Genomic DNA, 22,448 nt, shown 5'->3' with positions numbered 1-22,448 from the left:
AGTAAACAAAAATCAATATATTCTTAGTTTGATCAAACTGAAAGACATAAGTAGAGACGTCTTTAAGGATAACCTCATCTCGTTTTGGTAACGCCTAAATCCTGAATCGCTAAGCACATGGACAACTAATTTATAAAATAGGTTGTCAGGCGATACGTCGTCAGCTCTATGATAATTATGGTAACACTTGAATGCGGCTGGAAGACGTTTTTCCTTCATCAAGCGTACCATTTCCTGTTAAAAAGAAACAATTCAGTTGCTCATCAAACTCAAAAGCACATAGATAATGGAAATGGTTAAATATGAAAGAACTCTGCAAGTGACAAATATATATCCAATAATTTCAGCGATTCTATTTCTAAACAAAGACATCATCTCAAGTTACCTGTAATTTACTAGTTGAATAATCTACAGGCTGAGATTGCAGGAATTTTGTTATAACAGATTTGTCAGCATTTTTTGGATGAGATACATCTCCAGTCCAATCCAAGTCACTGGGGCAAAAGCTTGGCCCAACACTTCTTAAAAGTGCTGTCACTTGCTACAGCAGCACAAATAAGAAAAAAGGACCCTCTAGAATGAGAAATCTTTATCAAGAGATGGCAGCATAAAATTTCCACTTGATAAAGCTAGTCAGATTTAAATTTCTTTTAGAACCTGTTTCTCGTTAGATCTATGGGCAGCAAATATCTCTCTTAGACTGAGTCCCAGATGAAGATTAGCTGAAATATTAAAAGCGAGGAAAATAATTTTTAATCTACACGGACTTGATAGGTAGATTATCATGAAAACTAAAAGTAAATGCTAAACAATAATAAGATAGTGCACCTCCATCACAAGGTGGTGGAGGGTGATCTCTCAAGACATTTTCCATATCTCTGGCGCTTTGACTGCTCACGATACGCGCAACAAGACCCTCTAATATCTCACCCTGCACCTTAACATGGTCCTTTGAACCTGCTTATTTTCATCCGAGAAATAATTCGTTCAATGAATTTCATCAAGTTGAATTCCTTGCAAACTAATATGAATTCTCCAGATAGCAAAAGGGAATACCAAAAAAAAAAAACATTACCTGGAACTGATATATCAGCTACTTCATCAAGAGCCCTACAAACTGAGGTTGCTATCCCTTCTTCACAGAGTGCATCAAACGCGGCGAAAAAAGAGGTCGCTGATCTCCTTCATAAAATTTCAACAAAATACATGCAACCACCACTGTTAAAATTTTCATTTCCTCACCAATAAGCTGTCTACTAAAAACGCTATGGACAGTGTTCATCCAAATATATCAGCATATAAATCCTCATAGTAGGACGAGAAATCTCTAAAGGTTGATGGATTTTAAACTAGTAAATGCATCAACCAGATTCTATAACACATTCATACTGTATACTTAGGAAAATGTGTCTTTCAAGCTGTACAACAAAAATTGTCCCGAGATATCAAAACCTCAGCTAGAGAAAAACTAAATTCTTAAAACGAATATTAGCTAAAAGTATTTCAAACTCTTCCTTCACTAGCACTCTATTTAAAACAACAAGGACCCAAGGTAGAATGACAAGTACGGGAAAGATCGCCAAAGATGATAGCAGAAACGAACAGAAAGTGGTTAGGGTACCTTGTGGAAAACAGCCAAACGTGATTTGTTGGGAGACGCCATTTCCGGCAAAATGCAATTATTTCGGAAGTTGAATAGAACTTGGGCTTACCATTACCTAACTCGGTAACGGCCGTCACTACCACTGCAAGATGCAAATCAACATTTCTTTTTATCTGAACATCTTTAGCAGACTTATCTGACTTTCACAATTAAGAAAAAAAAAAACCTTACCATAATCATCCAGTGGGCGTTGACCATGATCTCCAAGAACAGCTGTAACAAGTTCCATAGATATGCACATGTGATTTTCCTGGAAGAAAATGACTTATTATGAGCTCACTTTTTCTGGCAGCAATTGAGAATTTGGGTTGTTTAAAGCTCTGTCCATGGAAATACCTCAAGAAAATCATTGAACTCTGTCTCTTTCTCTAGAGCTTTAGTTCCCCAAGCCTCCCTGAACACCCGTGAAAGGACAAAAACACCTACTGCAGTATAACTGCAAATGAAATATTGGGTTAGCATATGAGAAACCGCTTGGTCGCCAGCTCAGTTTGCAATCACCATAAAGAACCACATAACAACATCAGAAATGAAAACGAGTAGTAAAATGCATTTTTGCTTCATCAAAAATGTTTTCAAACTATATCTGTAATGTGGTGTGGAATCTTTATCCGTAAACGCAACATGAATACGTAATACCATCAGCAGGCAACAAAACTCCAGAAAGAGAAAACATAAGATATGTTGTTGGACATGACAAACTATGAAACTAAAATGAAGTAGTAATCTATCTTGTAAGTGAAAATAAATGAAAAGTGTAAACCAAATCTAAAGCTTGAGTTTGAGTTTTAGTGATTGGAGTTTTGTCTAAGATTCTTTGCGAAGAGCTCATCAATAATCAAGGAAGGAATAACTGAAGCTTCAGAATAAATGAGCTTACATATTACCAAAGCTGTTCTTTGCATATGCTCCCCCTTTGTGACCGGCGTACATAAAGAGAGAGCCTGAATGCTTCTGGGATACCTGTAAAAGGTGCATTACAACAGGTTCGTAGACAATTAAAACTTCAGAGTGTCAATACAGATATTCAAATATAGGGTGGTGTTGTTGATACCTCTAGAGTTGCCAATCCTTTAGATACCATCTCAATCATTCTTGCTCTTATCTGCCAAAATTAAGATAAGCGTAAATAAAGCAAACTAACAATAAGTGCTACAAACAACAAGCAGTCAATGAAAGGGCACTACCTCTTGGTCAGTCTTTTCGTTCTCAAATTTAGGATAGAAATTGGCTCTGATCTGAGCATGACAATAAGTCGATTTGTCCACTGTAAAATTTTCCGACCCGCAAAAATTGCTTAGATTAAGAGCATCTCCAGAAGAACCTGTGTGTGAGACAGCTGACGTTTTACCAACTTGTGTTGCCGAAGAAGATCCATATGACTTAGGCTTCCACACAAGATTTTGAACAGTTTTGTTGCTTGTTGTACTTTGACTTGGTAAGACTGGAACATTCGTGTTGCTTTCCGCAAGACTCAACCCACCAAATTGATTGTTTACTGCTTCTGCAACAACGGATACAGAACGATCACTGGATTCAGATGGAGCATCCATCTTCGGTTTCACTTGCCACTTCTGCTCAGCGTGACCTCTCTTTTTCTGCCAACCAAAAAAAAAACAAAAACAGTCAAGTACTACTACTGTATACAACCAAAAGCAACAAGAAACCCTCACAAACATTTGAAGACATAAATAAAGTTTCAATTTTTTAAGATGCAAAATTCAAACTATTTTCCAGATAATCAAAACCCAGAAAGTCATATTACTGAACCACAAACTAATACATTGTCGACGAAGCAAACAAAACCCAGAAAGTGCAAAAAATTTCTGAGGGAGTCATAACGAAATCGATAAGATTTGACAAAACTGTTTATATTTAACCCCAGATTAAGGAAAACATAATGAAACCTGCTTCTTAGGCATATCTGAGGGAGATAATCTGATGAAGGAGTTAAAACAGAAAGTGCGAGCAAAGGTAAAGTAAGGAGAAGGAGATGATCGGAGAAGAAGAAGAAGAGAAGAGGTTGGAGAAAGAGAGAAAGCAAAGAGTGCTCTGTGTGGAACTGACGACATACACACGTGGCTTATACTGGTGCGAACCACGTAATATCAAAGAGGAGAGATGGCGGCGACCAAGTTCGGGATAGCTGTGAAACCGGCGGGACGACGACGGAGTTAAAGTGTGGTAATGTTATGGTGCAGGGAAGAGCACCGTAACCCAAAACTAATAAATGGGCCTGAGATGGGCCGTTTCATGGGTAAACAAATAAAGGAGTTAGTTAGTTTACCTCAAGGATTGGATCACAGAATGTCCAACGGACTACAAAGAGTCTTTAATTTTGTCGCCTATAGTCACCACAACGAGGCAGGAGGCAAGCACAAAACGATACCTAAGCAACCAAAAAATGCAAAAGCATATTAACATAGTTGAGCCTCCCTAGACAAGGGAACATTTGGGAACTTTTTGGAGAGATGAGTCTATAATCAAAATATCGAGATGATCACCAAAACTATCATAGTCAATGCATCAAAAAGTCAACTTGATTCATCTCAAATACACACAGAAAAATTGCTGCCCGAGGAGGGTGACGTCGTTTAGGTTTTTTTTTTTTTTTTTTTGGCATTGCATTGGTTTTGAACCGGTTTGTGTCTAAGCCACCTCTCCTTCTTTTTTTTTGTCGAAAAAAAAAAATAGTAATCGACGCGTTAAATTAATAAAATATAGTAATTATTTTGGAGGTTTAAATAATGGACATGAATTGTCTAAAAATTCTCCGTATATATTACATTTTTGTGTGCTAATCCTGCGTAAAGAAAGTAGTAGAGAGGGCTTTTAAAGTGAAGTAATCAAAATTCATCAGGTCCAAAGAGGATCCCACCACAACATTGATGTGTTGGTGTTGGAGTTGTCTTCAAGGAATCCCAAATCATTGCTCTCAAAAGACATATTATCTTGTTCTTGTTTCTGTACTTGCTCCATGTTATTATAAATCAACTCCAGTAAATTTGATCTTTGAAGTTGCATATTCACCATCTCCACCTGAGCTTTTGCAAGCTCTGCTTGGAGTTCACTCACTTGTCTTTGTAGATTGTATATTGCACCCGCACTTCCATACACCGGATCTCTTATTCTTGCTTCCGCTTCATACACCATACTTTTCACCGCATCAGTTCTTTGTGATTCTGGAAGTTCCTGAAAGATAAAAAAATATATATATAAATAACCAATCATATGAGTTGGAGAAGCAACTGACTGTTTTGATTTAAGCTTTTCATCAAGACAATATAAATGTTCATAACACTCATAACTGAGTTTTTTTTTTTTTGGTATCTGACCAAGAAGAGTAAAGACCAATATTCTACAAGACTTTGTCAAAAGGTGGATGAAATGGACAACGTTGAGAATGACATGTGGGTTAAGGTTTTTCTTTAGCCTTAATATATAAAGAAATGTAGTACTTGTGTGAACATGATAAATTTTCGTTATTTATTTATTTTTTTCGTAGAAAGAGTTAGATATGCAATTCTTTTGTTGAACATATATAGAAGAAGTTGTTTGGCATTACAGAACAAGTGAGGTACAATTTTCACATGACCTATGAATCCTTTTACTAGCTTCGTAAATAAGAACAGAGACAGTAATAGTCCCATACTCCCATCTGTCTATTAATGATATATAAATCGGGTTCTTTGTTAACATTAAACTGTTCAAGATTATCTTCTAGTCATTGCACACAAATAATTTAAAAAGATAGCTAGCTAGGTACCTGCAAGAACTTAATGATGTTGCTGGCTCCAAAGACACGGTGGGCGATGGTGAACTTGGCCGGATCCGTTGGAGGGAAGTACGGCGCCAAAACACATTTCTCTGCGCAACGCCGCCTTAAGATTTTGCAAGCAGCGCATGGGCTGAGCACCACCCGCGGTGAGAGCCGTGGTGGAGGAGAAGATGAAGAAGAGATGATTGGAGTGGTAGCGGCAGAAGCGTCACCATTACTCTCCATATCTACTAAGGTCTAATGTTTTTAATCGATCAAATCGTGAATTATGGGGGAAGAAAATGACAAATGTGTAAGTAGAGTCTTTGAGAGGTGAAGTGCTTTTTGGTGGGGAAAATAGCTAGAGAAGTGTATATATAGGGGAGAGGCACAAAATGATGTAATGAAGGAAGTGACCACCCTGACCTCACAAGCTCGACTTCTGACGTCAATATTTCTTTTTGGTTGAAAGTTAAAACATGTTTCCACATTACGGTGGCTACTAAATTCCTCCACGCTTTCATGATTCAACGGTTTGCTTGACTTTGGCAAAATTATTTTTCTTCTCTTAAATTTTTCTCCTTAGGTACGTATTATTTCAATTAGTCTCTAAAAAAATCATTAGTAGTCCATTGGTATTCTACTCTTTGTCTTACCTTCTATACTAGTCTTTTTGATTATGAAGATTCAAGAAAAGATTCAAGAGGTTCCAAAATCACTGAAAGTTATTACATTTCTCTTTTTTATGTATCTTTCATGCATATTTTCTACTTTAGTTATTTTGAAGTAGATAATTTGCACCTGTAAAATCGTTTTTATAACGCAAGACTACGAATCATAAGTAAGTTAAGAATATTTATTTCTTAAAATGTACAGTATATAGCAATGTGGCTTGGTTTTGAGAATAATTCAATAGGTCGTTAAATTTATAACTTTAACTAGATATTCAATTGTATAAGTTCATGATGCATTATAATAATAAATTAATAATATTCTTACATAGAGTAAAGTTTAACTATATAATAACTTAGTTTGATTATCATTTTTAACTCAGTGCTGACTTGTAAGTCGTTTTTAAGTACTGGTAGAGAATTTGACACAAAAGGCCAAGTGATTTATTTTAGGTTGCCTAATTTTTGCTGAAACGTATTTTGTTTTTTTTTAACCATTATTCTTGGGAGTCATTTTATATAAGTTATATCTAGATATTGTCTAAGACTTTTCTGTTTGAAAGACTTAACACACACGATTTTTGTTTTTACAAATTAAATCAACCTTTTTATACGTATGTGTAATAATATATAAGGAGAATTGCAAAAGTGCGTTAAGAGTCATTAAGAAAATATAACTCCGAGCGGTCCCAAAGCATCACATTTATTTTCAATTGTGTCGTCTTCGTCACGTACCAACATTAAGAAGAAATTTTTAAAAAATCAAATAGAGGAAAGACACGTAGCCAGTGAGATTGGTAAAAGAGTTATTGGGTGTGCTCTTGCTTCCACCTTCAACAAATTGCTATCTGTTTACTATACGTACTCTCAACTAAATCTTCAACTCCTTTTTCGAAAATGACTAAAGATTTTCTTATCGTTTTCTTTATAAAAAGTTATGAATTGTGATTATATGTGTTATACAAAAGCTATTTTTCTATTGCCATGTAAAGTATAACAGACGTAAGTCACCTTACTAAATCGCAAACCCATCGAGTTTATGATAAGTTTCTGAGTGGAATTTTCTTACGTCTTTTGTTTCTGAGTGGAAAAATAAAAACCAATCAATTCTTATGAAAAGATTTATTGTATTGTTTATTTTTTTATTTTTTTATTTATTCTTCAATTGGTCAAAGATCGTCTTTTGCACCGTGTACACGGAGATGCTTAGTCCAAATCTATCAATCAATACTGTAAGTCTAACAGTATCGTCATCATTATCCTCAGATCATATCATCAATACCTTTTCCTCCAATCATATCTTCTTGGGCCATCTTTTCTTTCCTACAATTCTTTGTGCAGTTAAATTCTATCAAATCGTTAAGACTGGAAATTTATTGATAAGATTCCACTAATGTTGGAATAGAGACAAGAAAGTTGGGGTTGTTTGGAAAAATGATCATTTGTTACCATTCAGTTCAAAGTACTAAATACTAACAAGCAACAATCATTCACTAACTAGTAACTACCATTCGCATTCGCCTCGCAGTTGTATGGAAAAGGGTTCGTAATCATGCAGCACACTTTAATTTTACTATAGTTATTTAGACTCTATATATGTAAATGTTTATCATCAACACACTCTTTATATATATAAACAGACATGCACGCATAATTTGTTAGAGTATATATGGGGTCAGGGGTCATACACTTGTTGACTTTTGTCTTTAAGAGTCATATCGATTAGTAGAATTTGTAAGTCATTCCCTCAAAAACAGGGAAATACACAGAGGTTGCCAAATGTACGTACGCCAAGGGATATATATATATATATTATTGATTACGATCATCTGCCCTGCCCAAATTTAATCGTGCATTTAATCTAATGATTTAACCAAAGTTTCTCTGTGTACCGAATAAATGATATATTTGACTCATTAAATATATGATTTCAACAAGTCGTATATATTCCCAAAATTTCCCAGTTCATAGAAAATAGAAAAAGAATTGATGAAACAAAAAGATGGTATCCAATAAAACATAAAAACATTAAAATTCTAGTGTTTTACCGCTATTCCTTCTTTTTTTGGTCTCCCTATACAGTCTACACTCTACTTGAACAGCTCATTTTTGTCTTTTTAATACTTATGATGAGTGTTTTGTTCTTTTGAAGCTATAATTGCTTTGATTTCTTTTCTGATAAAGTAAAAACAAAAAAACAAAAAAACAAAAGAGACCCACACGGAATGAAAGAGGAGCTCAGTTAAAATTACAGCCGAATCCAATTTTCAACACAAAACTTCTAACTCTCAATGGTGTGAATGTGATATACAAAAAGTCACTCCACTCCACTATTTGACAAAACAAAAAGAGTCACTCCACTCCTTCACAATTATTTTTGTTGCTCCAGTCTCATTCTCATATGTTTTCTAAAATATACGATTCGTTGTTCTCATCAGTGTTCCAACGGTCCAAGATACATAAAATTACAAGAATCGAGCTCCAACTAGTTAAATATCAGTATCACAACCCGATTCCGACATGGACCATGCATGCAAGATTCAAGAGAGTCTAAATTGCAGATTCGGCACATTTAGGATCAAAATAACATAAAAATAGATTAAAACCGGTTTAGAAAAGGTTTCTTAAAAAAAAAACGGGTTAGAGAAGCACAGAAGAAAGCTAATTCACTTCAAGCTACTCTATTCCCTCGGCCGTAACAAAAGCTCCAGCCACTTTGGTTATCACACGGACATCACAAGCAAGAGCCAGCCGTCTCAACCCACGCCAATCTTGAACATCATCCGAGCTCGTGATCAACATCAATTTGAATCTGCCTATTTGACATCTTCTTTCATGCTATTGCTGGTGATGTTAAATTCATTAAGTTGAAACTAAATTCGTTGAGTGTGTTGCGTTAGACTTTTTACATTTGGTTTACCGTTCCCTTAAATTAGAGCCCTAGTTTATCTTGTGTGAGTTCACCTACATAGGCAAATTATATGTACTAGTGCTTCTGCGTATCTTCAAACTCGTGAGAAGCTGAAAGACTTGCACCTCGTGAACACAGAGGTGAGTTTACTTATATCTCATTGTTTTGTTGGGTGGAGGCAGTCTTCTACACTCTACAGCAGCTTTGAATAATTGAGGCATAAATATGCGAGAAATTAATTTTATTAAAATGTCTAACCAGCAAAAGCGCAACGGATGTGTCAAATCACAACCCACCGAAAAACAAGATAACGCAAATCCGAGAGTACATTTAAGCAATCATATGACAAAGTTCAAATGCAATGCGACCCCTCCGGCCCCCAACCAAAAACAGCCATGAGTCTCAGAGACACAAACACACATAAGTCACAGCTTAAGCATCAGCAAACCTGCAACCAACAAATACAAACTCAGATCACTCCACTGGATTAATATTTTACTTTCTAATAATTCATAGATTCAAGATAAGTACCCAAGCTCTGAAAGCTTCAAGTGGGCCTCAGCGTAATCAGCGAAAAAGGCTTCTTCATCCTGTTCCCATTGTCACAAGAAACCATGAGTTCTCTTTATCTCTACCAAGTGAAGAACATAGAAAAGAGAAAGAATGCATACAGCAGCGTATTTCTCGACTAAAGGACGGAAAACAGGATCGTCCAACAGCGCCTTGTCAGAGACAAGTTGAAGCAGGCCTTCCTTCTCTCCGCTCAAGAGTTCCCTGGTCATATATACTTTGGTTAATAACCATATCAACCATTGATTACTCATACATAAATCAAGACTGTAAAAACTTAGAATACTCACTTGAAGTAAGAGTTGTCGAAAATTAGAGGGTTTGAAGTCCAGGCACCTTCGAAGCCAGACCTATCCTTGTGGCATCTTCCCTGTGATTTCATAATTTTCAAGGCATTCATCACAACTTGCACGATTGGAACCAAAAAGAACAAAAGTGTTCAAGCAGTTAAGAGAGACACAAACCAGAGTGTGGGCACCAGACAAAGCAACAATGTCCTTGTCAGATAAGCCCATCTGCTTGCTAAAGACATCTCTCAAGTGCTCACAACCCTTTGTAGCATCAGGAAGACGACCCTCTGGAGGTGGCTGGGGCTTGTCCTGAAAGCAAGATATGCATGTTCGTAACACGAAATCATTCTCACAATAGTGAATAGAATAGCCACATTAACCATTACAAATAAGCAGACCACATTCTCTCGACTAATTGACCATATAATCATAAACAAATCTAAAACAAAGACTAACCTCTCTTCCAGGGTGGAAAGGAATATCAGGGCCACCAGTAACTTCAATGCCCACAACACCAGCAAGCTGAACGATCAATTTCACACCAAAGGAAACCGTGAGTTAGAAACCAAACCCTAGAGTTAACCATCGGGAACACTAACCAAAGAATTTTTTTATTGGTCTGATCTAAATCAAGTACCTGATGGAAGTCAGCAAAAGAGATGGTAGGGAATTGCTCCCTGATGGGTTCCAAAAACCTAAGAGCAACGTGGATACCACTGTTGGCTCCGTGAGCTTGCTCAGCATCAAACCTCATTGTTCCAAAGGGACCACCAGTCCTTGAGGCGCAATCGAATGTTCCAGCAGAGTGCCATCTGCAGTTTAGCCAAAAAAAAAAAGATCAGCCATAAGAAGAGAGTTGCACATCATTAAACACTTAAAGAAACAGGACGCTGATATGATTAGTTAGTTACTTACGCGAGTCGGACCATGATGGGTGCACAGTTCTTCTCAGCGATCATGCCTCTAAGCTTTCTCCTGCACTTCTCAATAGCCTTGAGATAATCTTCGCTCACGGTTGGGTAGTTCTTCACCATCTTAGCTAAAATCTGGTACAAATACACAGATATATGAGCCCCACTAGTACATATACACACACAAATCAAATCCAAAAACAGACGTAATCCAACAACCTATATGAGTCATAAACAACAAGAACCTCTACGAGTGAAAAACCCTAAATCAGTCACTAATAAATAGTAAGCTACCAGACGAGTGAGCTAAAATAAAGCCTAATCTCTCAAAACCTTTCATCGAATCATAAAATTAGCCAAGAAACCGAGCAAGATCGAACCAACCACAGAGCTAACGTTACTAAACGCCGAAAGCAGCAACAGATCCAGAATCTACTAACGAAAAACACATCGTTCAACTCAGATCAAGCCAAGCATAACAATGATTCGATCGATTCAAGATGACAATGGAAGCAGAAACGACGGATCAGAGAGAGAGAGAGAGTTTTTTCCGGTTTACCTTTTTTTTGCCGAGGAAAGGATAATAAAAAAATCTGAGAAAAAGCGAGTGGCTGGCACAAGTAAGACACGAGTACTTTTTTTAATGAGAGCGTTGAGGAGAGAAAGATATGCGAAATGGAAATATATATATAGAGATGGGCCTGTTTGTTTTCATGTTGAGGAGAACGTTCTAGTAGATCTCTATCGATGCCGTTAGATGACGAATATCGTGTGGTCAAAATCTGCCAATAAAACCGACGGTTGTGATTCGACGCACGGATTTTAATTGGACGATGGGATCTTTAGGGTTGGTGGTATATTAGATGGGAAAAGAATAATTCGGATATAATTGTCAAGGTGCTATTGGAAGAAACATGGCTTCGTGTGACGGACCCACTAACTTGGAAAAAGCAAAAAAAAATTCAATAAAAGGAGAGTCGATGTTGAATATTTTTTCTGAGTGAATTGACGAAATTAGGCATCATAGGACTTGTCATAGCGAACACGTTGGGCAGTGGTATTTTCGTTATTTCCGTCGCTCGCAGGTGTGAACGCATCTCACGCACAAGAAGATTCCAATTGGACTTAAGAATTTTAGTAAAGTCACAGCGTAGGTTTCTCACCCGTTATAAACTAGTAGTCATTAAACCAATGCGGTTTGGTTCGGAATTTTGAATCGGTTTATTTACAAAAACATTAGTTTATTTGACAACTGGATTGGATCTTATTATCCCATAGTCATAAATCTGATTCTTCACACTAGGTCAAAATGTCTCTGTTTCTATGGTAAACATATTCCGATATTCATGACCAAATTACTTTTCCTTTGCTTGTGGAAAGATTCGAGATTTCAGTGTTGTTTGATGGAAGCTGCTCGATGGAAGTCCTGAACTCATGTTACTAACTCAAGCCAGTAAGGAAGCCAAAATATGCTTATTAGGTCTGTCTTTTACAAATTGTGAGTTGTATATAGTTCAATGGAAAGCGTGACTTAGTTACTAGTTCTTCTTCTTCTTCTTCTGCAGCACGTCACCAGCTGGTTCTTCTCAAGTATGGTCATTGCAGCAGTCAGCAGATTTTTATCTTCCCTAGTGTTAGTGTCTATCGTAAAATCTTTGTACTACTCCCGATTTTGCAAGCTGAGCATGGTCTTATAATAACGTTGTTTTTGGTAAAGGCTTGGATCATATGTAGCTGAGGAAAATGATATAGCAAGGTAATTCGAAATATTCATTGTTATTTTTTTGTTGTTCCTGAGTGTGATTTGTTAGCTTCAGCTGCATAATTGTGAAAGAGAACTATATGGTTTGATCACCTTCTCTGATCTTTAATGTGCAAAGAGTTAAAAGATGGGACAACCGGATTGAGAATGCACGTCTATGAGATTGTGAAAATGAGTTCAGATGTGACATTATTAGCACACAAAGAGAGCTGTGACATTTGAAGGCTTGAATGATATTGAGATTCATTTTGAACTGACTTGAGAATAATCTCAGTTTCTGTATGTTTACCATTTTGCTTTTTAATATTGGATTTCCTAGGGACCCATTGATCCACAAGGAGAAGGAAAGCTTTTTTATACTAGTATATACTATTTACTCTACTTCTCTTGTAGTCCTTTTGAATTTTTCTCATTCAAATTTCAAAGTTCAACGGATCAAATCAAAAAAGTTTGTCTTTATTTTGGTCCACCAAAAGCTAAAGGTACCCACTTATTTCTCTCCTCCTCTTGCTCACTGCTTTGCCTTTTTAAAGGCCACAACAGCTAACTGAGATATGAAACAGTCTTTCAAAACTTGTTTTCTATTTTCATCTTAAAACTTGTCTTGACCTGAGAGTTCTTCCAAATTAGAAGAGATGGAGAATATGGAAGATGGAGGAATCTCGACATATGATGGTAGATATGTTATGTACAATGTACTCGGTAACATTTTCGAGCTGTCTTCAAAATACATTCCTCCTATTCAACCCGTCGGTCGAGGTGCCTATGGCATTGTCTGGTAAGTCTTTATCACTTCCAATCACTCTTGTATGCAATCTTAATCTCAATTCTTTCCTTTTTTCCTGATTGCAGCTGTGCTACAAACTCTGAGACAAACGAAGAGGTCGCGATAAAGAAGATACCACATGGATCATGACAATGTAATCTCTTCTTGACTAATCACATTTCTTTTGATGAGAACACTCACAGAGTTGACTTATCAGTATTCACATTGCTACGCAGGTTATCAAAATGAAAGATATTATCGAGCCACCAGAGAAGGAGAGGTTCGAAGATGTGTATATTGTTTATGAACTGATGGATACTGATTTGCACCAGATCATTAGATCCACTCAAACTCTAACAGAGGACCATTGCCAGGTGATGATCAGTGTGACACATTAATAATCATATCTATTTACATAATTTTTGATATTTTTTTTTGTTCTGTCTCCAGTACTTCCTTTACCAAATTTTGAGAGGCCTAAAGTACATACACTCTGCAAATGTACTTCACCGCGACCTGAAACCGAGCAACCTGGTTCTAAATACGAACTGTGATCTTAAAATATGTGATTTTGGGCTAGCAAGAACGTCGAATGAGACAGAGATAATGACGGAATATGTTGTGACAAGATGGTACCGTGCACCTGAATTGCTTCTCAACAGCTCGGAATACACAGGAGCTATTGATATTTGGTCTGTTGGTTGCATTTTTATGGAGATACTAAGAAGAGAGACGCTTTTTCCTGGTAAAGATTATGTTCAGCAGCTGAAACTTATCACTGAGGTAAACAAACTGAAACCTGAATCCATCTATTAATCATTTTAACTTGTGTGTGTTATAAAAACATTTCTCTGTTTTGGTTGATTTGTTAGTTCTTAGGGTCACCAGATGACTCTGATCTCGATTTCTTGAGAAGTGATAATGCGCGAAAGTACGTGAAACAGCTCCCACATGTTCAAAAACAATCATTCAGAGAAAAATTTCCAGACATTTCCCCAGTGGCACTAGATCTTGCTGAAAAGATGCTAGTTTTCGATCCTTCAAAACGCATCACACGTGTATATATCACGTTGTCTTACTACTTTTGGATGCTATAAGTGGAATGTGAAATACTAACAAGAATGTTTTTATTTGATGTGGGATTAGTGGAAGAAGCATCGAAGCAGCCGTATTTGGCAAGTCTCCATGAGATCAACGAAGAACCAACGTGTCCTTCTCCTTTCAGTTTCGACTTCGAGGAGTCAGCCTTGGATGAACAAGACATCAAGGAGCTTGTATGGAGAGAATGTTTACGCTTCAAGAATAATTAATCTCCCAAATTCTCACTATCCCAACAAGTTAAGACACAATTGAAAGCTTATTTTTCTAAGTTGTGGGGAACATGCATGTAATATTTGTTTTGATGATGGTTGGTTGTGCAATGCGAAGAAAGTGCTCACTCTATCAGACCATTAAGGGATTCCAAGTACTTTCATCCCGACCAATCTATACAAAAGACCAAGCTAATTCGACCATACTCTGCCTAAATCGATCTAATTTCACCAAATCCGTAATCAATTAGCTAAATCATAACCAATGTATATAATACGATAGCCAAATTGAAATTGAACCAAGCAAGTCAACATCATTTTTTTAATATAAATAAACGTGTAACATCTCTAAAAGAAACCGTATTTGCTTACAAAAGCCAAACACGTCTTAGTTTATGGATGCTGGTTCCAAATAATTAATAAGCAATATCTTTGTTGAACCATACAATTTTTCTATAGATTATGTTCCTTTCTTAAGTTAAATAATTTGAGCTGTCAAAACTAAATTATAATTTAAACTTATCTTCAATCCAATATTGATTAAAAGTCTGAGATAGTTATATGAATCAATTTTTTAACAAAAGGAAGTTGACTAGATTTGTTTATGCCCGACCAACACAAAGGAAAATCTATTTGAGTGAATCATAAAATAATGAAATAATATTCATCGACATTTTTTTTTAAAGAACCACAATACATACGAGACTAACCAATATCATTTTATTTTGACTATGTTGTATAGTGGGCAAATGTTTTAATGTTGTTGTCATATCAAATCATCAATAGTATTCTGTGTGGGTTAAAGGCTTAAATGCATAAAATTGTATCCACATTCATATGTTACTGAGTGAGAATGTTGTCAACATCTCTTTCTTTTCTTACGAACGAAGAATTATTAAAATGTTAGGGAAGTAGAAAAAAACATACATGATACATGCATGAAGTAGAGCTGAATATAATAAACTCTAATTATAAATCTATATAACACTGAAAATTTACATTAAGAATCCGCACCAAAAGAAATAGTATGACATTTTTCCAATTAAGAAAGCTAAATATAGAATCAAAGTCAAATACAATAACCAATGTGAAACAAAATACAAATACTAATAGGCAAATGTGGTTAAATGCCTAATCAGACGACGGGCTACCGTGGCCTTGGTGGTACACTGAAAATGGAATCAAATCTTTGTTCATTTGTAGTCTTAAAATACTTTTTAGAATAAACAATGCCTAACGTTTTGCGAGGAATTAAGACAAAAATAAAATTTTATTTCTTTCGAAGTAACAACAACTAATTTTTCAACATAGCTTTTACTATATTGCCAGCAAAGGATGGCCTGTCAAATTTTGTAAAAGTCTTTTTTACGGCCTCAAAAGTCAAACGTGTTTTTAATTCTCCTACATTAATTAACAAAAACAAGACAGGAGTTGTTGTTAATGCAGCCTTAAGCCTCTTGTAGATAAAAGAAAATAAATTAATTAATAAAATTGAACATTGGTTTCGTGTACACGTGGCGCCAACAGCTGAAACGCGGTCGCAGTTAATCACTCTGTTTGGGAACCATAAAATAAAAATCCAAGAAAAAAAAAAAGAAAAGCCTTGTTTATTACTAAAAAGTTTTAGGAAAACATTCAAAAAGACAACAAAGCGCGTGGAGTTAAAAAAGTGGGACCTACAGTGACGTCCTTTATGTTTTTTCACACTTTTTTTTCCTAATAAACCAACAAATTTCCAAAACGATGAGTAAATTGGCTGTCTACTATACCAACGACACCCCTCGTAAGGTGGTGATTGGTGACAGCTACACAAAAACAAAATAATGTTACTGTCAGGTGCTCTCTATAACCATATAACTAAATAATAATCTCACCATTCAAAAATCCATACTATTCTAGTAATCTATCGTACCTGTCAAACACCGAGTTGAAAAAAAGAAGTATATAAGAATAAAAAATGATAATTTTAGGTTTGGTGTTCAATTGTACAAAAACTACAATCATATCGGAAACACAATTTCTAGGTTTAGAGTACCAAAACTGGTTCAAAAACATGATCTAATTTCTAATGTATTAGAGCACGTAAATTCAAATAATCGGTAATATACTAGTATGAAGATCTGTCTACTCGAATCACATAAACTCTATACACGGAATGGATATCTATGATAATTGATTAAATTTAGAGGATTTAAAAAATTATTAATGATAAATTTAGTAGTATAAAAATGGTATAATCTTGTAATAGAATTCTGTCAAGTGATAATTTAATTTGCTTAAGTTTGGTATAAAATGTAAGTGCAATCAATAGAATAAGATTTTGTCAAATCTATTTTAAAATCTTGGAAATTTTTATTAGTCTGTTTTTTCTTCTTTTAATTGTTGGAGTAACTAAAATGATGATATCAGATGACACACGGAGTTGATCGCAGTATCAAAAATTATTTTTATCAACAAGTGACATAATTTTAGATTGAGGTTTTAAAATCACCCATAGCTCCATTAACCACACGCCACGTCAGAATCGACGGTGCTTAGTAATCGAACCGGCGGAGCGGTAGATGACAAATTAAAAAGTTGACCAAAAAAGCTCCACAAGTGCTCCTCGCCATTACGTGGCGTCTTCTGATACGTTGTCTTCAATAGTAGCCGTGCGTTTCAGGGAGTAAAACATTTTGTCCAGACGTGGCCGGTTTTGATTAGACGCGTTTATGGAATGTACCGTGAACTTTGTCGTAGTGGATAACTGTACGTTTTCTCTTATAAAATACATATATATAAAAAAGGCGAAGAATTTAAGCTCTCTCTGTTTTGTCACTAAGCTCTCTCTCTCTCTCTCTCTCTCTCTCACCTTTTTCGCAAATTCTTCTTTCGTCTTCGACTTTAATTTATTTATTTTCTTTTCTTTTCTCTTTCTCTTCTCTTTGATTGTTTTTTTTTTTTATAAAGTCGTGTTGGGTTTTATCTGGGTTTCTGAATTTTTGGTTCTCAACGAGGAAGGAAGAGGATTAGAGAAGAATTTAAAAGAGGAGAGAAGGGAATTGCTCTTTTGTCTTCTTCAAATTTTATCGATGGGTTGTTTCGGATGCAGTAAGAAACCGACGAGAAAACGATCGGAGTCGGAGACTAGAAATAGGAAAATTGTCGGTGGTGGTGGTACTAGCCTCGCTAAGAGTGATAAGCGAGATGATCAGACTCCTCAACCCACTTCTGGTATCAAGTCCTTCTTCTCTCTCTCTCTCTCTCTCTCTTGCTCTTCCACAGCCTCTTCTGTATATGTTGAATTGTTTGGATCGGGGCTCTTATGTTTTATGTTGTCTGTATCTGTTACATTTGGGACTTGGGAGAGTTGTTTCATTGAGAATTTGTATGACTTTTTCTTGTTTCCTCTGTTGCATGTGTACTATTCACACCGTATGAGTGATGTTGGGTTTTTGAATCGAGTTAGGTTTTGTCTTCTCATGGAGGAGAGACAAAGTTCAAAATTGAGTTTTTTTTTGGTATTGATTTGGTTAAAGTCACACATGGATATGTAATTGATTTCATCATTCCTATGTGTTTGTTGTAGATTCGACAAAGGTGAGTCCATATCGAGATGTAAACAATGAAGGAGGAGTTGGTAAGGAGGATCAGCTATCTCTTGACGTGAAAGGTTTGAATTTGAATGACCAAGTCACAGGGAAGAAAGCTCAGACTTTTACCTTTCAAGAACTTTCGTTAGCTACTGGAAACTTTAGATCGGATTGTCTTCTTGGTGAAGGAGGTTTTGGTAAAGTTTTCAAGGGAACTATAGATAAACTGGATCAGGTACTTGCACTTAGTGTGACAAAACAAATCCCTATCTTTTTTTATTTATGATGAATTGGGTGTGTGATTTGTCAGAGTTTTTTGGAACGGTTGGCGATACTTCCTTCTGCTAGGTTGTTGCTATCAAGCAACTTGATCGTAATGGTGTTCAAGGAATCAGGGAATTTGTGGTTGAGGTATTGACACTAAGTCTTGCTGACCATCCAAATCTTGTCAAGCTTATCGGGTTTTGTGCTGAGGGTGATCAGAGACTTTTGGTCTACGAGTACATGCCGCTTGGATCTCTTGAAGATCATCTGCATGGTATGTTGTAAACTCTCTCTTTTTCTCTTTCTCAACTTGTTTTGTTGGTTATTTAACTTTCAGTGTTGTTTTTTTTACTGTTTCAAGATCTCCCGTCTGGTAAAAAACCTCTTGATTGGAACACTCGGATGAATATAGCAGCTGGTGCAGCAAGAGGTCTGGAGTATCTGCATGATAGAATGACACCCCCTGTGATTTACCGGGACCTTAAATGTTCGAATATTTTGCTTGGTGAAGACTATCAACCGAAACTATCTGACTTCGGGTTGGCTAAAGTAGGACCAAGCGGGGATAAAACCCATGTCTCCACAAGGGTTATGGGAACATACGGATACTGTGCTCCTGACTACGCTATGACCGGTCAGCTCACATTTAAATCCGATATTTACAGTTTTGGTGTAGTCCTTCTCGAGCTTATCACTGGAAGGAAAGCAATTGACAATACAAAAACGCGTAAAGATCAGAATTTGGTCGGATGGGTATGTTCGGTATCTTGACCTGCGTCTAACTATATATAATCTTTACTGAAACAACAAGACTCAAATTTTTGTTGGTCACTGTTTTCTTTACAGGCACGACCATTGTTCAAAGACAGGAGGAACTTCCCAAAAATGGTTGATCCGTTGCTTCAGGGACAATATCCGATAAGAGGACTGTACCAAGCACTAGCAATATCAGCAATGTGCGTTCAAGAGCAGCCGAGCATGAGACCAGTGGTATCCGATGTAGTACTGGCTCTCAACTTCTTAGCCTCTTCGAAATATGATCCGAATAGCCCTGGCAGCAGCAGCAGAAAACACCAATCTTTTCACAGAGATAGAGATGATGAAGAGAAGAGACCGGACCTTGTCAAGGAAACCGAATCTGAAGGGTCTTCATAGGAGAGATCCAGTAAGCGAGTGGTTAATCCTAGTTTTGGCTTTTCACCAAGAAATTGGGGAAATAAATATAAAATCAGCTCAGGTAAATTTTTAACATCTCTTGTGGATGTAAATCTTGACTCGGCGTCTTTGTATGTAGAATGCTTTCTTGTGTAGAAAAAAAAGAAAGAACCATTTGTTTTGGGACATATAATATATACATATATTGAGCAAAAACAAACTTCTTTTGAGACATCTTATAATATTTTCCCATTAAAACTCTGAAGTATTGTATATTGATGAATGGCAAAAGTAGTAAATAGGTAAAAGAAACGGGACTATGATATCGATTCAGATCACGTGATGCAACTTTTCCCGCGTGAGCCCGTTAAGGTTATGCCGTTAAATAGCCAAACCTGATCGAAGAAGGGCTTCACAAATCTCTTCTCTCTAATTGGTTTTAGTGATTCTTGGAAGAGAAGTTAGTTACACGATAAGAGACAACAATGGCGGAAAGATCCTTCTCTCAGCTCCCGATCTCTTCTTCTTCTTCTTCTCACATTGGCAGGAGGACTCAAAACTCCCGGAGAGGGATGTTTCCGGTGTCGGATTATTGGATCCACGCGATTCCGGTGATCGTTTTTCTCTGCTTCTTCACCCTCTGGATCTTTTCACACTCAGGTCCGATTCTTTAAGTCTCTTCTCGCTTTGTTTTCTTTTCTTTTTGGATCTAAGAAAAGATTTTCTCGAGAAAGTGGTGTCAAGAATCTTTCTGATTTCGGTTTTTTGATGGGTTTATGAATCACAGTGAGCTTAGACATGAACGATGGAGAGATAATGTCGATACATCGTCTTGAGAAATCCATGGCAGCCGTGAGAAACGAGTCTCATGTCAGCTTAGCGATTCTTGCTTCCTCTGCTGTTTCACCTGCAGCCTCAGGTCTCGTCGTCTCTACCAATCAGAACCTGACAACTCCTCATCACAACGCTACTCTATCGCACAACGCAACCCTATCTCAGAACGCAACCTTATCTCACAACGCTACCCAATCGCTGAACGAAGCAAAGCAATCCACGGTCAACAAAGCAAAGCAAGCCACACCACACGCCAGCTAAACTCTGACCGGAGATATGTTTCTTCAAGGTGCCAATCTTCTTCTTCTTTCAGTCCATGGACAGAGTGTATAGGATAATACAAACAATGAACTTTTCTTTTTTAGGAATTAGTCTTTTTTGGTTTTGGAGTTCAGATTGTAAAGATTGAAACAATAGTTTTTGCATTTAGGATTGAAAATTGTTGTCAACGAATACAGAACGTTTCCAAAAATCTTTATGAAGAAATCTTTAGTGAGTATATATATCTTTGAACGTTACTACTGCTGAGGATGTTCGAGCTCACTGATCTCTCCATCTGCGCAATTTCCAACCCAAATATACATCGTTTTGTTTCCCCGACTCGGCAATACTCTGCAACAATCCCTCCTCGGTGACTGCAAAACACACAGTTTTAAGATCATCTTCTTTCAAAACCGGTTTAATATCTGATCTCAGCCGGTTATCTCTATTAAATTTCATGTTATTCCAAAAACCAAACCAGTATCACTAAATTTGATGCAAGTTGTTAAAGAGAGTGGATGTGGACCAACCTTGTGCCACCTGAGGTGATCAGGTCGCTTGAGAACGACGACAGAGTCAATCTTTCCAGGTGAATCGAGCCTCCATCGGCAGCCGGGAATACGTCTTGTCTTGTCCAAGTTGTAGTATCCAATCACTTGGCGACGCCCTTCGTCATACTTAGCCGAGTTTAAGTAAAACACGAATGGTCTCTGGCACGGATGCCTCGATACGGGTCTCGTGTTAAATGCGTAACCAATGTAGTCAGCTTTGCGGAACCAGTTGAGGAATGTTCTCGAAGGCATCTCGAGCTCGCGAGGGGATATGATGCCTCTGATTATCTGGACTACGAATCCCCAGGAGACCGAGATGGACCAGAACCGGTTCTGGTCGTAGCAGATGGACTGCTGGAATATGCTGGCTGGGTCAAGAACTGCTGACGACATCAAGTGTCGAAGCGCATGTGCTCGCTTCATCTTCGGGAATATTGGCTGCACAACATCAATGTGGTGCAGCGACACCAGAGGAGCCACCGGATGTGCTCCTAATAGCCCCAATAAGTCCCCATATACATCGTACTGCATACATAGAACCATGTTCTCATCTCATCTAAACCGAAACCAAACCGAAATAACTGAATAAAAGGTTAGTACAAGGCACCTGGTGAAAGCCAGGTTCTTTGGTAAGGGGTACTCCAAGTTCGGTCATACAAGCTTGGATGCGATCATCGCTGCCGTAGAGACCAGGGTACCGTTGGATGCAACGGTCCTGCATCCTCGAGAGCTCGAGGGCTAGAGCGTAGCTAATGGCGAAACCACCACCTCCAAACGCCATTGAGTAAGAGAAGAAGATGTTCTGAACATGAGCCTCCGAGGAGCTACCAACATAGTAGAACTGAGTATGGTCGTACTTTGAGAGGACGTTGACCACATTGTCCACCAAAAACACTGTGTCGTCGTCTCCCATCACGAACCACCGTACACCTTCTTTCCCTAGCCGTAGCGTCTCCGTCACTACTCGAGTTAACCTCACCGCCGATCTGTCCCCAACTGGATGCGTATACCTAAAACATGACTTTTTGATTTGAGTAAGGTTTCTTATAAAACACGTCAGATATTGTAGAGATGAGTAATTAGTACCTGAAGCGTGAGGTGTCTTCGGAGATTCTGATTTCGGGAAGTGGTTCGTTACGATAAGTTCGGACTCTCTTGTCAATCCAGACAACGCCACGAGTCTTACCAGGTCGCCACCAT

The 22,448-nt window shown here is 37.3% G+C and overlaps 7 protein-coding genes across 9 annotated transcripts in view; 3 read left to right on the top strand and 4 right to left on the bottom strand.

Moving 5' to 3' along the window:
• LOC104739375 overlaps nucleotides 1-3,837 on the bottom strand; it is a 9,637-nt gene extending 5,800 nt beyond the window's left edge. Inside the window, exons 1-12 of the mRNA XM_010459702.1 lie at nucleotides 3,571-3,837; nucleotides 2,851-3,261; nucleotides 2,718-2,768; nucleotides 2,544-2,626; nucleotides 2,000-2,099; nucleotides 1,835-1,913; nucleotides 1,622-1,745; nucleotides 1,076-1,182; nucleotides 829-957; nucleotides 658-722; nucleotides 386-541; nucleotides 74-234 (exon numbers count right to left, since the gene is read on the bottom strand). Of these exons, the coding sequence (XP_010458004.1) occupies nucleotides 74-234; nucleotides 386-541; nucleotides 658-722; nucleotides 829-957; nucleotides 1,076-1,182; nucleotides 1,622-1,745; nucleotides 1,835-1,913; nucleotides 2,000-2,099; nucleotides 2,544-2,626; nucleotides 2,718-2,768; nucleotides 2,851-3,261; nucleotides 3,571-3,735 (1,631 nt within the window). The 5' untranslated portion in view covers nucleotides 3,736-3,837. The remainder of the gene's footprint in view (nucleotides 1-73; nucleotides 235-385; nucleotides 542-657; nucleotides 723-828; nucleotides 958-1,075; nucleotides 1,183-1,621; nucleotides 1,746-1,834; nucleotides 1,914-1,999; nucleotides 2,100-2,543; nucleotides 2,627-2,717; nucleotides 2,769-2,850; nucleotides 3,262-3,570) is intronic.
• On the bottom strand, nucleotides 4,374-6,087 carry LOC104739374 (LOB domain-containing protein 1). Its single transcript, XM_010459701.2, has 2 exons — nucleotides 5,430-6,087; nucleotides 4,374-4,855 (listed from the first exon to the last, which is right to left on the bottom strand). Exons 1-2 carry the CDS (start codon nucleotides 5,664-5,666, stop codon nucleotides 4,520-4,522), a joined length of 573 nt encoding a protein of 190 aa, XP_010458003.1. The 5' UTR covers nucleotides 5,667-6,087; the 3' UTR covers nucleotides 4,374-4,519.
• LOC104739373 (L-ascorbate peroxidase 1, cytosolic) lies at nucleotides 9,227-11,444 on the bottom strand. 3 transcript variants are annotated; one of them, XM_019236056.1, is made up of 9 exons: nucleotides 11,334-11,438; nucleotides 10,778-10,910; nucleotides 10,500-10,674; nucleotides 10,319-10,384; nucleotides 10,037-10,171; nucleotides 9,863-9,942; nucleotides 9,674-9,776; nucleotides 9,534-9,592; nucleotides 9,227-9,450 (listed from the first exon to the last, which is right to left on the bottom strand). In XM_019236056.1, exons 2-9 carry the CDS (start codon nucleotides 10,894-10,896, stop codon nucleotides 9,435-9,437), a joined length of 753 nt encoding a protein of 250 aa, XP_019091601.1. In that variant the 5' UTR covers nucleotides 10,897-10,910; nucleotides 11,334-11,438; the 3' UTR covers nucleotides 9,227-9,434. The 3 variants fall into 3 exon arrangements, 2 of the variants coding, with proteins under 2 accessions (XP_019091601.1, XP_010458002.1); XR_002035158.1 differs by having other exon boundaries at nucleotides 9,534-9,776; nucleotides 10,778-10,908; nucleotides 11,333-11,444; XM_010459700.2 differs by lacking the exon at nucleotides 9,227-9,450 and having other exon boundaries at nucleotides 9,521-9,592; nucleotides 10,778-10,908; nucleotides 11,333-11,443.
• Nucleotides 12,086-14,752, top strand: LOC104739372 (mitogen-activated protein kinase 13-like). The gene is made up of 8 exons (XM_010459696.2): nucleotides 12,086-12,253; nucleotides 12,339-12,406; nucleotides 12,491-13,313; nucleotides 13,388-13,455; nucleotides 13,538-13,675; nucleotides 13,752-14,084; nucleotides 14,174-14,359; nucleotides 14,448-14,752. The coding sequence occupies exons 4-8, from the start codon at nucleotides 13,441-13,443 to the stop codon at nucleotides 14,652-14,654; spliced, it is 879 nt and encodes a 292-aa protein (XP_010457998.1). The 5' UTR covers nucleotides 12,086-12,253; nucleotides 12,339-12,406; nucleotides 12,491-13,313; nucleotides 13,388-13,440; the 3' UTR covers nucleotides 14,655-14,752.
• On the top strand, nucleotides 17,443-20,783 carry LOC104739366 (probable serine/threonine-protein kinase RLCKVII). The gene is made up of 7 exons (XM_010459689.2): nucleotides 17,443-17,824; nucleotides 18,180-18,418; nucleotides 18,532-18,721; nucleotides 18,809-19,200; nucleotides 19,294-19,592; nucleotides 20,150-20,262; nucleotides 20,390-20,783. The coding sequence occupies exons 1-7, from the start codon at nucleotides 17,683-17,685 to the stop codon at nucleotides 20,695-20,697; spliced, it is 1,683 nt and encodes a 560-aa protein (XP_010457991.1). The 5' UTR covers nucleotides 17,443-17,682; the 3' UTR covers nucleotides 20,698-20,783.
• LOC104743178 (probable serine/threonine-protein kinase RLCKVII) overlaps nucleotides 18,288-22,448 on the top strand; it is a 9,426-nt gene continuing 5,265 nt past the window's right edge. The window contains exons 1-2 of the mRNA XM_010464290.2: nucleotides 18,288-18,418; nucleotides 18,494-18,531. The gene's annotated coding sequence lies outside the window, so the exon portion shown is untranslated. The remainder of the gene's footprint in view (nucleotides 18,419-18,493; nucleotides 18,532-22,448) is intronic.
• On the bottom strand, nucleotides 20,794-22,441 carry LOC104739367 (the record flags this gene model as incomplete). The annotated part of the gene is made up of 4 exons (XM_010459690.1): nucleotides 20,794-21,071; nucleotides 21,228-21,773; nucleotides 21,856-22,258; nucleotides 22,335-22,441. Coding segments are annotated over 4 exons (1,173 nt in total), but the record flags the coding sequence as incomplete, so codon positions are not given.

The sequence above is a fragment of the Camelina sativa genome, chromosome 14 (assembly GCF_000633955.1).
Source record: "Camelina sativa cultivar DH55 chromosome 14, Cs, whole genome shotgun sequence".
Lineage (NCBI taxonomy): Eukaryota > Viridiplantae > Streptophyta > Magnoliopsida > Brassicales > Brassicaceae > Camelina > Camelina sativa.
The sequence above is the reverse complement of the archived record's forward strand: the minus strand, read 5'-3'. Positions and strand labels throughout refer to the sequence as shown.